This window comes from Schistocerca serialis, chromosome 3 (genome assembly GCF_023864345.2).
Source record: "Schistocerca serialis cubense isolate TAMUIC-IGC-003099 chromosome 3, iqSchSeri2.2, whole genome shotgun sequence".
Classification (NCBI taxonomy): domain Eukaryota; kingdom Metazoa; phylum Arthropoda; class Insecta; order Orthoptera; family Acrididae; genus Schistocerca; species Schistocerca serialis.
The window spans coordinates 894,810,916-894,826,412 of record NC_064640.1 but is presented as its reverse complement, the minus strand read 5'-3'; the positions used below and the strand labels follow the sequence as shown (position 1 = coordinate 894,826,412).

The 15,497-nt window shown below is 41.3% G+C and overlaps 1 protein-coding gene across 6 annotated transcripts in view; it reads right to left on the bottom strand.

Annotated features, from left to right (window-relative positions):
• LOC126471140 (microtubule-associated protein futsch-like) overlaps positions 1-15,497 on the bottom strand; it is a 161,047-nt gene that overhangs the window by 39,716 nt on the left and 105,834 nt on the right. For all 6 annotated transcript variants that reach the window (XM_050099235.1, XM_050099237.1, XM_050099240.1 and 3 more), the window contains 2 exons: positions 12,593-12,785; positions 1,020-1,091 (listed from right to left, as the gene is read on the bottom strand). In XM_050099235.1, coding sequence (XP_049955192.1) covers positions 1,020-1,091; positions 12,593-12,785 — 265 coding nt within the window. The remainder of the gene's footprint in view (positions 1-1,019; positions 1,092-12,592; positions 12,786-15,497) is intronic.

Here is a 15,497-nt window from a genome sequence, read left to right as displayed (position 1 = left end):
CAATAGAGAAGATGGCTATAGGCATCTGGCATCGTAGCTTCCCTTCATCAAGGATGTAAATACCCTGCCATTGTGTGCAAGGAATGCAAACAGCAGCCAGGAAGCTAGCTCTGTGTCACAACAATAACGTATTTTTAAACATTCCCCTCTCTTTCTATGCCTTCTGTCACTACATATCCGATTATGATGACCCATCGATAGTAGTCAGAAAATTTTATCTAATAATTCCACTTCTTCAGAAGAAGTGTGGGGAAACTCCTTTTCTTAAGTGAACACTGTACTGGTGTTTGACAGTATTCTACTAACTGGGGACACCTAACAAATATCCCATCAGAGAGACGATATTTGAAGAGAAACATTACGTAGCCCACCAACGTTGAACATCTTACCTTCAAAGAAAGATTTATCTGAAATGAACAGCCCACCCACAGCATGACTAGATCCCTCTTCTACAATAGCTTATGACCCAAAGAAGCAAGCTGCATTAACTTAAAAAACTCATCATCGCATCTCATGAGACAAAGAAAGAACAGTGGAAGAGGATAACATTTCATTTTGACAGATCGTTGACAAGAGTCAAGCAGTTACCACCAGACATAACGAAAGTTAGCTGGTATGATAGGCACTCAAAATGCAATGATGAGAATGGTGTGATCCAGGAATAACGTGAGGAAATGACACTGTTACGCAGATGAAGTAAATTGTGTTGTCGAGAACCACAAACCAAATGTCATATATTTCTGTGTCCTCTATGCCTAACATCTTACACATAACATATATCCTGTGAACTACTATGGGTGGTGTGGTATTCCGCATACACGAGGAATGAATAGCGAAAGTTAATGCCATGTGTTGTATGAATTCCCAACTTAATAATAATAATAATAATAATAATAATAATAATAATAATAATAATAATACAAATAGAAATTAAAAGAATAGAGAAGAGACTAGACAAAGAAACCACAGCAGAAAATAGATGAGAATGAACTTAAAATACAATTCAGGTTGCATCTTACCTGTCAAATTTTCATGTGACTCCTTGTCCTTCAGACCCTCCATCAGATCTGACTCAATTATGGACTCTTTCTCTTCATGAACATAATGAAACAAAAGAAAAAACAAAACCGAAATTACCCTTCTGTGATTTGTAAAATCAATTTTCTGTTTGCTTACTTGAAGCTGAGGACAATTTTTATTCACCAACCATTGTGATTTTTTAGTTCAGCATTTATGGCAATTACTTACAAGGGAACCTCCCCATCGCACCCACCTCAGATTTAGTTATAAGTTGGCACAGTGGATAGGCCTTGAAAAACTGAACATAGATCAATCGAGAAAACAGGAAGAAGTTGCGTGGAACTATGAAAAAAATAAGCAAAATATACAAAATGAGTAATCCACGGCAAGATAGGCAACATCATGGACCGTATGAGCTCAGGAGCTCCATGGTCCCATGGTTAGCGTCAGGAGCTGCGGAACGAGAGGTCCTTGGTTCGAATCTTCCCTCGAGTGAAAAGTTTGATTTTTTATTTTCAGACAATTGTTATCTGACAAACTCTTATCTTTTCATCACTTTTTTGGAGTGATTATCACATCCACAAGAAAAGCTAAATCGGGCAAAGTAGAAGATTCTTTTTACCCATTCGCCAAGTGTACAAGTTAGGTGGGTCGACAACATATTCCTGTCTTGCAACGCACATGCCGTCACCAGTGTCGTATAGAATATATCAGAGGTTTTGACCTATGACCTTGCGATCAAATGTTTTCGGTTCCCATTGGAGAGGCATGTCCTTTTGTCTACTAATCACACTGTTTTGCGGTGCGGTCGCAAAACACACACACTAAACTTATTACAGTGAACAGAGAAATCAATGAACGAACGGACAGATCATAACTTTGCGAAAATAAAAAAAGTAAAATTTTCACTCGAGCGAAGACTTGAACCAAGGACCTCTCACTCCGCAGGTGCTCACGCTAACCACGGGACCACGGCGCTCTTGAGCTTATATCCTTCATGATGTCGCCTATCTTCAGCATGGACTACTCAGTTTGTATATTTTGCTTATTTTTTTCATCGTTCCACACAACTTATTCCTGTTTTCTCGATTGATCTGTGTTCAGTTTTTCAAGGCCTATCCACTGTGCCAACTTATAACTAAATCTGAGGGGGGTGCGATGGGAGGTTCCCTTGTTAGTACAATGCTTCAGTTAGAGTTATTTTTAATGACTTTAATGCCAAGACAAATAATCAAATTTTGTACAGATATATTCTCTGCAACACACGGTAGGTTACCTAACATCTGGCTTGGAGGATTTGTAAAACATAAGACTAATCTAGGGTAAATTTTCTGTTAACTATGTTTGTTAATGTAGCTAATAGTATTTAAATTTATTTATTTTTATTAATATATCAATGGCAACATTTTGGAGCGAAAATTTTATTATAATCTCTAACATATGTAGTTTGTTATAGTGGGGTAGCCAAAAAAAGTAACAAAAATAGCTGTCAATTATTCAGAAAGTAAGGCCTCCCATTTTCTTCTTGAAACAATGACACAACATTTGAAGTTCTCTTACACCTACTGGATGAAAACTACACTCCTGGAAATTGAAATAAGAACACCGTGAATTCATTGTCCCAGGAAGGGGAAACTTTATTGACACATTCCTGGGGTCAGATACATCACATGATCACACTGACAGAACCACAGGCACATAGACGCAGGCAACAGAGCATGCACAATGTCGGCACTAGTACAGTGTATATCCACCTTTCGCAGCAATGCAGGCTGCTATTCTCCCATGGAGACGATCGTAGAGATGCTGGATGTAGTCCTGTGGAACGGCTTGCCATGCCATTTCCACCTGGCGCCTCAGTTGGACCAGCGTTCGTGCTGGACGTGCAGACCGCGTGAGACGACGCTTCATCCAGTCCCAAACATGCTCAATGGGGGACAGGTCCGGAGATCTTGCTGGCCAGGGTAGTTGACTTACACCTTCTAGAGCACGTTGGGTGGCATGGGATACATGCGGACGTGCATTGTCCTGTTGGAACAGCAAGTTCCCTTGCCGGTCTAGGAATGGTAGAACGATGGGTTCGATGACGGTTTGGATGTACCGTGCACTATTCAGTGTCCCCTCGACGATCACCAGTGGTGTACGGCCAGTGTAGGAGATCGCTCCCCACACCATGATGCCGGGTGTTGGCCCTGTGTACCTCGGTCGTATGCAGTCCTGATTGTGGCGCTCACCTGCACGGCGCCAAACACGCATACGACCATCATTGGCACCAAGGCAGAAGCGACTCTCATCGCTGAAGACGACACGTCTCCATTCGTCCCTCCATTCACGCCTGTTGCGACACCACTGGAGGCGGGCTGCACGATGTTGGGGCGTGAGCGGAAGACGGCCTAACGGTGTGCGGGACGGTAGCCCAGTTTCATGGAGACGGTTGCGAATGGTCCTCGCCGATACCCCAGGAGCAACAGTGTCCCTAATTTGCTGGGAAGTGGCGGTGTGGTCCCCTACGGCACTGCGTAGGATCCTACGGTCTTGGCGTGCATCCGTGCGTCGCTGCGGTCCGGTCCCTGGTCGACGGGCACGTGCACCTTCCGCCGACCACTGGCGACAACATCGATGTACTGTGGAGACCTCACGTGTTGAGCAATTTGGCGGTACGTCCACCCGGCCTCCCGCATGCCCACTATACGCCCTCGCTCAAAGTCCGTCAACTGCACATACGGTTCACGTCCACGCTGTCGCGGCATGCTACCAGTGTTAAAGACTGCGATGGAGCTCCGTATGCCACGGCAAACTGGCTGACACTGACGGCGGCGGTGCACAAATGCTGCGCAGCTAGCGCCATTCGACGGCCAACACCGCGGTTCCTGGTGTGTCCGCTGTGCCGTGCGTGTGATCATTGCTTGTACAGCCCTCTCGCAGTGTCCGGAGCAAGTATGGTGGGTCTGACACACCGGTGTCAATGTGTTCTTTTTTCCATTTCCAGGAATGTATTTTATCAATTCACAGATGGTACAACTGTAGTTTTCTTAACACTGGCATGCAATTAAAACAGTGTGCCAAAATGGAATTCCTCTGGGCAGAAGATATAAATAATCCATGATTGCAGAATGTTTATGGGGATACAGCATGGAATTTTTGTGTAGTCTTCTCTCTGTGATATATGCCTTAGTTATTGAGTAACCCTGTGAATATATATGTGGCAGTTAATATATTTTCAGTTGACTGAGCTTAGTATTACCAACAGAATTCTGAGTTGTGTTTAAATAAAAGAGGTCATCAATGTTAATTGTTGTACGCTATCCTAGGTATTATTTCACGACATTCGGCAACCCCACAGATATAAAAGCAAATTGTACTTGTTCAAAATCTCAAGTAGCTCTCACACTTGCAACACAATGGTGGGATGTATATTTACATCATATTATCAAATGTAAAGAAAATTCGCCATATAAATATATTTACTTTTATGAATACTTAAGTGACAAGTGAGAACTGAATGTTTTCATGAGTGGCATTGTCGTCGTCGTCGTCGTCATCATCTGGTGAAGTCTCGAGATAGTGCAAATATCCCAATATTTACACTAGTGGCACACAGCCTCCAGTCGGCTGACAGCAACTGGATCCTTCATGGCCTGTAGATGGGAAGAGGGGTAGGGGTGCAGTGGAGCAGGTCGGTTGTTGACTGCAGTCAAACGCTGCATGGGCATTCAGGATATGTCTTGTGTGCAGGACTGTGCTGTGCATACCCTTGTCATATTACCGCTAATGCAAATTTCAAGCTGAAATAACTTGGCAACCTTTCTTCCTATTTACAAGATTCTCAAGGATCTATATTTCTATGGATTCCTTTATAATGCTTTCCCAATAGCTGATTGCTTGTCATAGCCACTTCTTGTTCTCAAAATTAAAAATGTTATCTTTGTTTATGCTATGCTCTGTCACTGCTGATTTCTCTGCATGTTCCAGTCACGCACCTGATGTGTTCCCTAAAGCAGTTTGAGATAAAGTACTGTGTGTGCCAGATGTATTAGTGGCCACATCCACAAGAGATGCTGTATATCGCCAGTAAGGTAAGCTTTGGTCAGTCTTTTGCAGAGCCAAGGAACTCTTTCATCTTAGACAGTGGTCAAACAATGGTTTTGATGCCAAACAGCCTCGCAAATTTGGCTGAAACTGGCCCGAAGTAAGGAAGGAAGATGAGTCCCTTCTATCCTTCCTACTCTTTCCGGTTTGCTGCATCTTTTGTGTTCCTGAACACCTTTCTAATCTGCACTTCACTGTAGCCACTTTTACAGAACACTTCCTTCAGCTGTTGTAGCTTGTTTGGGAGTCTTTCTTCATTACAGATGAGGTGCGCCCTATGTCCCAGGATGGCTAGCACTGTCTGCCTGTCTTTTGGATGGTGGAAGCTCACTGCATACAGATACAGGTTTGTGCAGGTGTTCTTCCTAGTTTGCATAGCTTAAGTGCCGTCTGCCTTCTTCATTATTAGTATATCCAAGAAAAGGAGACATCCATTCTCCTCTACTTTCATAGCGTAGGCAATGTTTTGATGGAAGCTGTTAAGGTGATAAAGAAACTCATCCAACACTGTTCTCATGCCGCAGATGTATTGTCACCACAGCAGGACAAGAACTCGGGTTTTTGACAGGTGCTTTAAAGTTTTTGAGCATTCCATATAGAGATTTTCAATACCAACAGCCAGAGGGGATCTCCCAGCCACAATACATGCTCACAGTTTTGAGCCAGGAGTGTCAAGCAGTTGTCAAGAGGTACATTCAGGAAGAATAACAACTTCAAAGCTCAGAAGCAGGTCACCCTTCTAGGGTCTCAAGACCATAACATTCGTGAAATCAGTCGACTGCAGTGCCCTACAAAGGGCTTTTTAGAATAGCTAGATTTCTGGCCAGTCCACAACTATGCGAGTTAATTGTGTCAAGTACTGGCCACAAAGGCACTCCTTCCTTGTGGATTTTGGATGTCCATACTGGCATAGTACGACTGGCATCGTGGGATACAGTTGTTTCTCTACTTCCTCTGGCAGATCTGAGCTCTTCAACAAATAAATCATTTTCCTAACCATCTTGGTTGGATCTTTCTTGAGCCTCTTGTAGGCCAATACCTCTAACAGGGGCCCTCTTTCACACACACACACACACACACACACACACACACACACACACAGAGAGAGAGAGAGAGAGAGAGAGAGAGAGAGAGAGAGAGAGAGAGAATAGGATGATGATGATATGGAGGGCTGACGATGATGTGGAAGAGTGAATTGGGAGGAGGTGACAGAGCAGAGGGAGGCTGAGACTGTGGGGAAAAGGGTACATATAACCTGGGGCAGGACCCTACACTGAGGTGACAAGAGTCCCGGGGTACCTCCTAATATCGACGTATAGCAGCAAATTGATATGGCACCGACTCAACAAGTAGCTGCCCATAATTGCAGAAGTGTAGCCGGTGCACGGTTTTGTGCACAAACTGACCTACTAATAAGTCTCGTAAATGTTCAAACAATGAAAACTTCAGGTAGGAATATCAACATTGTACAGAAAGACAGATTGCTACTTACCGTAAAGATGACAAGTTTAACTGCTGACAGGCACAATTAAAAGACACTTACACTCAAGCTTTCAGTCACTGCCTTCATCACAAAAAGAGAAACACACGCCATTCATTCACACAGGCAAGCACATCTCAAGTACACATGACAAAGGGGGCCGAAAGCTGATGTGTAAGAGTCTTTTAACTGGCTGTCTGAAACTTAACGTGTCTTTACGTTAAGTAGTGAATCTATCATTTCCTATATTGTTCATCTCATATAAATGTTCGATGGAATTCATGTTGGGTGATCCAGGTGGCCAAACCACTCGCTCGAATTGTCCAGAACGTTCTTCAAACCAAGCGCATACATTTGTGGCCCGGGGACATCGCGCGCTGTCCTCCATAAATATTCCATTGTTGTTTGAGAACTTGGAAGTCCATGAATGGCTGCAAATGGGCCCCTAGTAGCCGAACATAACCATTTCCTGTCAATGGTCGCTTCAGTTGGACCATAGAACCCAATCCACTCCATGCAAATACAGCTCACATCATAATGGAGCCAGTAACAGTTTGCATGGCATTGTTGAAAACTTGGGTCCACGGATTCATGGGATCTGCACCACACTCAAACCCTATCATCAGCTGTTACCAACTGAAATCGGGGCTCATATGGCCAGGCCACAGTTTTCCAGTCATCTAGTGTCCAACCGATACTGTCACCAGCACAGGAGACGCGCTGCAGGCAATGTCGTGCTATTAACAAAGGCACTCGGGTTGGTCGTATCCTGCCATAGTCCATTAATGGCAAATTTCATGGCACTGTCCTAATGGGTACATTTGCCGTACATCGCATTTTGATTTTTGCAGTTAGTTCATGAAGTGTTGCTTGTCTGTTAGCACTGACAACTCTATGCAAACACCACTGCTCTCAGTTATTAAGCGACAGATGTCGGCAACAGTGTTGTCCGTAGTGAGAGGTAATGCCTGGAATTTGGTAGTCTCGGCACACTCTTGACACTGTCGACCTCAGACTATTGAATTTCCTAATGATTTCCATAATGGAATATCCCACAACTCTAGTTCCAACTACCATTCCACACTCAAAGTCTTAATCCCTATCTTGCAGCCATTATCACATCGGAAACACTTCCACATGAATCAATCACCTGGGTACAAATGGCTGTCCCGCCAATGCACTGCCCTCTTATACATTGTGAATGCGATAGCACAACTATCTGTATATGTGCATATTGCTATCCCATGACTTTTATCACCTCAGTGTACAGGATTCTAACATACTCTTGTTTCGAAAAGGAATCATCCAAAGTCTAGCAAAGTTTTCAATCTTGTTTGTGTGCCTGTTGATAACTCGACACCTCTACTATTTGGTGAGTTATCATCTTTACTCCCAAATTATTTCCATTCTCGCAGAACTTTCCATTACTATATTTAAATACTAAAAATATATTTACAGTTAATTAATCTGTTGTTTCTGAAACCACAATCTTTTTGTAGTTGCTTGATATTTTCCAGATGCTCCTATCTAATAAGCAAAATTCTTGATAATGGTTAGCAATTGCATTTTATCGTCTTCTTTTTCTACCAAATAGTGATTCTTATTACACAAAATTGGAAAAAATACCTTTCAACAGCTATGACTGGAGGATAAGATGTAGGAATGTGAGGTTTATTATTGTTTTTGTACGAATCCTTATGAACAGGAAAGGGAGGTAATGACAGTGGCACGTAAAGTGCCCTCCGCCACACACCGTTGGGTGGCTTGCGGTGTATCAATGTAGATGTAGATGTAGATGAACATTTATAACTAGTTAACTACAGTAAGCAAGACACTCACAAGACAAACCTAAGCTTTGGTTTACCAATGATACCTCACTATACCTTGTAAGTTTGAAAGGAATTCCCTATACCTTCTAAGTTTGAAAGGAATGCAACATTTTGTGTGATAGGGGAAGAAAATAGTGGCAATTTGAAGCTTTGAGTAAATCTAATGGTTGTACTCAAATGGCTAGTAGTGTGCTGCTGCAAAAGGTAGGCATCTGGGCTCTGAGTCTCTTTCCAACACACAGCTATAAAGTATCAAAAATGTTATTGTTGCTCGTAATCAATTACAGAATGAAAACTCGCCAAATGAATCATCCTTATGTTAGGACCAAATTCTCAGGCACCTGATAGTTACTAAGTTATTGAACAAAATTTGGTATTTGATATAAATGGATTACATTACATATGAAATGTTGAGGTAGGGGTGTGTGTGTGTGTGTGTGTGTGTGTGTGTGTGTGTAGGCGCGCGCGCGCAGGCATTCCAAGTAAGACTCACAGACAGAGAGACTGCAGCAGTACAGGTAAAATGTGTAGAGACTACTGCAATGCATTAGCTACAACTAGTTAAGCTACCTTTTAAAAAATTGACATATTGCCAGTTGGAGGTACGTGCAGTACAGGAAAAGTGTAGAGACTACTGCAAAGCATTAGCTACAACTAGTTAAGCAGCCTTTTAAAAAATTGACATATTGCCAGTTGGAAGTACATAACCTTGTAAATGTTTGTGTAATGATCTATTATATCATGATCTCATATATATATACACAAGGAAAAAGCCTAGTAAACATGGACTCCAACGTGCATACCTTAAGAGCTATGACCACTTGTTCGTCCTCAACACTGTGGGGGAGGAGATTAGTGTTTACCGTTCTGTCAGCAAAGAGGCCATTAGACATGGAGCAGAAGATTGTACTGAAGCGATTTATGGAAATCACAGGAAACCTAAGTCAGGATGACCACACATACGTTTGAACCGTCATCCTCCCAATCTTGACACTGTGAGCCAGACTTCTTGTACCACAAGCTCTTTGCTTTCCAGATATTGAGAGGAGGTAGTATGGAACAAAAAGGGTACAGTAAACATGGGTTCTAAATCTGTACCTTAAGAGCTATGAGCACTTGTTAGTAGAAGAGATGTGTTTCACCGTAGCGAAGATGATCAACTGCTCATAGTTCTTAAGGTATGCATGTTAAAGAGTCCGGTTAAAGGCGCTACAGTCTGGAACGGCACGACCGCTACGGTCGCAGGTTCGAATCCTGCCTCGGGCATGGATGTGTGTGATGTCCTTAGGTTAGTTAGGTTTAAGTAGTTCTAAGTTCTAGGGGACTTATGACCACAGCAATTGAGTCCCATAGTGCTCAGAGCCATCTGAACCAAGTCCATGTTTACCAGAATTCCCCTGCTTCATTTGCTGTAAGGAACCTGCCCTAAATTTTTAAAATGTCATTCTGAAACACCCTTCATCAAATTAGACAACACACACACACACACACACACACACACACACACACACACACACACACACACACAACTGCAGTCTCTGCCAACTGAGGCCACAGTTGCCTGAGACAGCAGCAGTCATATGTGTGTAAGTTGCATTTGTGTGTGTGTGTGTGTGTGTGTGTTTTTGTCATCCAATTTTGATGAAGGCCTTACTGGACAAAAGCTACATTTGGGGCAGTCTTTTTGTTGTGCAACTCAGCATCTCCACTATATGGTGAGTAGTAACTTTCTGTTTCACAATGTTATTACATTCCATCCTGGATTTTCCATTGTTTGATTCTGAAACACCCTGTATATATACATATAAAAAAAAACACTCTTGTCATAATAAATCATTATACAGTTATGCCACAATCAGGTGGTGCAACTTCGGACTATGCATAGCAGTGGAGTTACTATAATTTCTTCTGACAGGGAACACTACAGCAAGCAGTCCCTAGCAACAGCAACAGTTCTCACATCAACTGTCCTGTCCAGCATACCAGATGAAGTGAAAGTCATCACAACTAACTGCATCATTATCATGAAATACTGAGGAATGACCCAGTTAACTCATTTCTTGCTGCCTGCCTACTACGGAATACTTCTGTTAGTACAAGATTTGTTATATATATCTACTAACACTTCCAGCCAGCATATCACAGAGTTGTTCCAACCCAAGTTTGATTTCTTTTAGAACAGACTCCTTTTCATCCTTCAGTGGCATTCACATTTGGCATCTTTTTAGGCATTAAACATTTGTGTGTCACAGATGCTGGAATAAATTTTATTATTTTACAGTACTTCTGAAAAAATAACCATCAAAATGAGAAAACACAAAAACTTCGAAAAAATTGTACCAACTAAGTAATTCAAAAAATGCGAGGGTGAGTCAAATGAAAACCTTAAATATTTTTTTAAATATTATTTACTGTGCAGAAGAGGTACAAAGCCGAATCACTTTTCAACATAATCTCCCCCACGCTCAATGCAAGTCCTCCAGCGCTTCCTCCCATTGCGTCTTTGAGTGGTCCAAACATATGGAAATCACTTGGGGGCAAGGTCTGGTGAGTGTGGTGGATGAGGAAGAAACTCAAAATGCAGGTTTGTGATTGTTGCAACTGTCGTACAGGCAGTGTGGGGCCTTGGATTGTCATGTTGCAAAAGGACACCTGTTGACAGCAATCCACGTCACTTTGATTTGATTGCAGGCCGCAGATGATTTTTTAGAAGATCTGTGTATGATGCACTGGTGACAGTGGTCCCTCTAGGCCACTAATGCTCCAAAATGCCCCAAAAGAGTGTCAGCATAACCTTCCCTGCTGATTGTTCTGTTCAAAACATCTTTGGTTTTGGTGATGAGGAATGGCACCATTCCTTGCTCGCTCTCTTCGTTACCAGTTGGTGGAAGTGAACCCAGGTTTCGTCCCCAGTAATGATTCTTGCAAGAAAGCCATCACCTTCTCATTCAAAGTGCCGAAGAATTTCTTTACAAGCATCAACACGTTGTTCTCTCATTTCAGGAGTCAGCTGCCGTGGCACCCATCATGCAAACACTTTGTGAAACTGGAGCACATCATGCACAATGTGGCGTGCTGACCCATGTTTAATCTGTAAACATGCTGCAATGTCATTCAGTGTCACTCGGTGGTTTTCCTTCACTATGGCTTCAACTGCTCCAATGTTCTGTGGAGTCACAACTCATTGTGCCTGACCTAGAGAAGGAGCATCTTCCACCGAAGTCACACCATTTGCAAACTTCCTACTCCATTCATAGACTTGCTGCTGGGACAAACAAGCATCACTGAACTGAACCTTAATTCGTTGTTGAATTTAAATGGGTTTCACATCTTCACTACGCAAAAACCAAATAACAGAACGCTGTTCTTCCCTGTTGCAAGTCACAAGTGGGGCGGCCATCTTTATACTGACACTGTGACAGTATGTGTGCATCTGCACTATGCTGCCACCTACAGGCCATTCTGCATGCTGTTTGTAGCATGCTTACCAACTTACAGGATAACGGCGCGAAATTTCGATTTGTTATTACAAATTTAAGGTTTTCATTTGACTTATCCTCATAGTTCAATTGTAATAAGTATTAGAAATACACTGATGCTGGGATTGTTCTTTTGCATCCTCCGTGTACTTCGTTGCTCTTATTTTTGTTGGCACACCATCAGAAGCAATCTCTTTATTCAATTTGAGGTGGAAACACATTTTGAACGTTTTCAAGGAAAAGAATAAAATTTAATTATACAAATTAATTGTTTTTGTTCATTATTGGTTTACAAAATTCATTAACGTGCTTTAATTTTACTCATGCTTATGAATCACTATTCATCTTTCGGCTAGTTCTGCTGTCTGTGGAGTCTGTTATGATTAAAAGAAAAGCAACAAAAACTGTAGCATTAATCTCACACAGTAAATTAACAAATAGAGCATTATGAAATTTCTACCATAAGGAAGAAAGCACCAACTGCTATATTTCAACATAGCAAGTGTCACCGTATCAGTCATGCTAATTATGGGAGCATTTGTAATAATTTCCAAAGGCAAAGCCATGTTAACAGATTACAATGGTTCAATAATATCAACTGGACTACAGTTGCTGATAGCTTCACAGTTTTAAGAACTATACACATGCAAAATGCTCGAACTTTCACACAAATGACTTTCAACTTGAATACTAACCAGCTGCAGTAGTATTTTCTTTTACATCGCTTAATTTGGCACCCAATCTGATGTTCTCTTCTTCAGTAAACAGTTTACGGACCTTTCTAGCTGGAGATTTTCGTATCTCTTCAGGTCTCTTCCGATTTTTGCTAGATGTGCTACGTGTGACTATACGAACTGGGTTGCGTGCATGTGCTGGTGATGTTTCATGCTGAAACAAATGTGTAATCGTAAGAGTTATAAAGAGAAATTGCACAAAAATTTAGCAAAGTTTCTGCTTTGGTGTTTGAAACTGAGTACTAATCCCTTTAAGAACAATGGAATATCACATTCAAAGTTATTAACATGGGAAGCAGGTAACTGCAACTCTATCACATCGTTAGTAACAGACATAAGCAGCAAATCGAAAATATTGGTGACTTGATCACCCCTGCCTTGTACATATTCAAACATGATCCATTTGGCTGTACAACATCCACTTTGCCTTGTTGGACAGTGAACTGGCTGGCTTCTTCAGGTAGAAACTGGGGGGAAGCAGATGGTAGTGAGCCCCAAAACACATGGTTTTAAGTTAAAAACCCCTACAAAGAAGAAATAGGCAAGAGCAGCAGCTGTCATATAAGGCAGTGAAATGCCTCACTGTTTATAGTGCTATTAGAAGAAGGGAGAGGGGGATAAGTAAAGACAACATACCAACACCTTACTCCACACATGTGCTATAGCAGCAGCTGCATCACTTTCATCCATTTGCCTACTGTTGACATCCTTTCTGTAAATGCTCTAACCCCTCTGAACATGGGTGTCAGACTCATGGGATTGTTGCAGGCAAAGGCACAGGGGTCTTCATTGTGCTAAGAGTCTTCATTCCTCTACATAAGTCCTACAGTGTGGAAGTAATCTCAGCAGTGAAGCCATTCTTTGTTCTTTGATTTCTATCGAGTTGTAGGCTACATTAGTTGAGAAATTGGATGAGGGCACTGTTGGTTTTCTTCATACAAACTTCAAACTCCCTGAGATCTACTAACAGAAAATCAGTGGGAATGGATTTTTCTAGGTATGTGAGTTACCTGTTTTCTAATCTGATCACTTGAAACATATTTGTTAGTTTTTCCCTCATAACTACATGTATGGAAGATGTGACAACCTTTGGCTTACTGCTACCTTTCGTATTAGCTGATGGCCCAGTGGTACATGTGTGCCCTGGTTTTACCAATGACATCAATGTTGTAAAGCTGTACCCTACCACCTGTTTTTAGTCACAGCAGCAAATGACACTGCAAATACAGGTGATACAACTGTCTGATAAGCTGCTTACCCTTAGGCTTAAAGGATTCACATTGTGATCCTGATTTTAAAGACTTTCTTTTCTTTAATGTACTATGAGAACTCATGATTCTGGACTGTATGATTTTCAGAGCTGTTGATGTAGAATAACAGTGATGGACAAATTATTCTTATCCCAAACAAAGCATTTCCACAACATGTCCAGTTCTTGCAAAACAGGGTTGTGCACCCACACCAATGGCATTTACAACATCGCATTGGGTTCAGCACATGGGTGACATCTTACAAAAGATAAAAAGCACTTCTGATCTACTCTGGTAACACAGGTGTGTTGAAGGTGGGTATAAATGCAGCTGTGCTTTAAAGCTCTCCACATGCCCTCTTTATCATGCTCTAACACCAACAAAGTCTTCTATGTATTTATCTTTTAACTAAAATCAATCCCACTATGTCTCTGCGGCACAATTCAACACCCTTGTTAGTATTTTTGTTGTTGGGAAGCTCCATAGATATTGAATACAAGCTGTTTCACTTCATGTGATTGTCTACTTAAGACAGAGAGACAGTGTTTGGTCCTAAGGGACTCACCATTTCGTACAAACAGGAAGGCCCATGTGCCTTACAGAATGGACTTGTTATGTTATATTTCATACCTCTGAGATGACACAATTTGGTTCCTATTACTTTTCCAGATACGTTACGTCTATATACACATATGACAGAATGTTACAAATTAATTTAAATTCAGTATTGAGTGTTTTCAACATTATTAGGATAATCTCTATGTATATTAATCTTACAATTTAAAAATATATTGACTATTAATTGACTATGACTATTTCAAAAATATGAAACAGTTTTTCAGAAACCACTACCAGCCACAAAATTATTTAATGAAGCAACATGATTCACGGTATAATCATCATCTTTGGACTAATGGCAATAGAATATTTTTTAACGAATTTACACACAGGTATTACAGTTGTTTTGTGAGTCCTGACATGTGTTGTGGTCATTTGTGTTCGTGTGTACTGGTTGCCTTCTTGTGGTGTGATCAGGTACCTTCATTGCTGTGGCTTCTTGGAACTTGTTAAGCACTTTTGACAAATTTGCACAGGATGCTTGAAACATGACATCATCTCTTATGGTTCATTCAGTTTGTTACATGAAAATTGTTCTTTAGTAATTTTTAGTACACCAGCCAAAGCCTGCAAACCCTTGCATATATAGAAAGTATCCTCTTTCAAATTTTGTAACTATACAAAGAATCTGTACTGAAGAATATGATGTGTTATTAGGTGAAGCCCAATTGCTGTGTTCTAGTTACTCAAACTGTTGATTTTGTTGTGTATTTTTACTTCTTGCAGATACTCTCATCTTGCTGCAATGAAACACTGGAGAGCCATAGACTCCACTCAGTCAGAGAAGCACCACTCATCTTTGTGAAATCTACAACAAAAGAGCTGTGTCACAAGCTCAAAGGATATCTCATACAAAATGTTTTGCCTCATTAGCCATCTACCAGTAAACATCTTATTCTTTAAAGAATCAGACTACAGTGTATAAAATAGTTTCCAGTGTCTGATTACAAGCGAGTTAATGCAGTAAATATTCACCTTTAAGCATGTAAGCGAGAAAA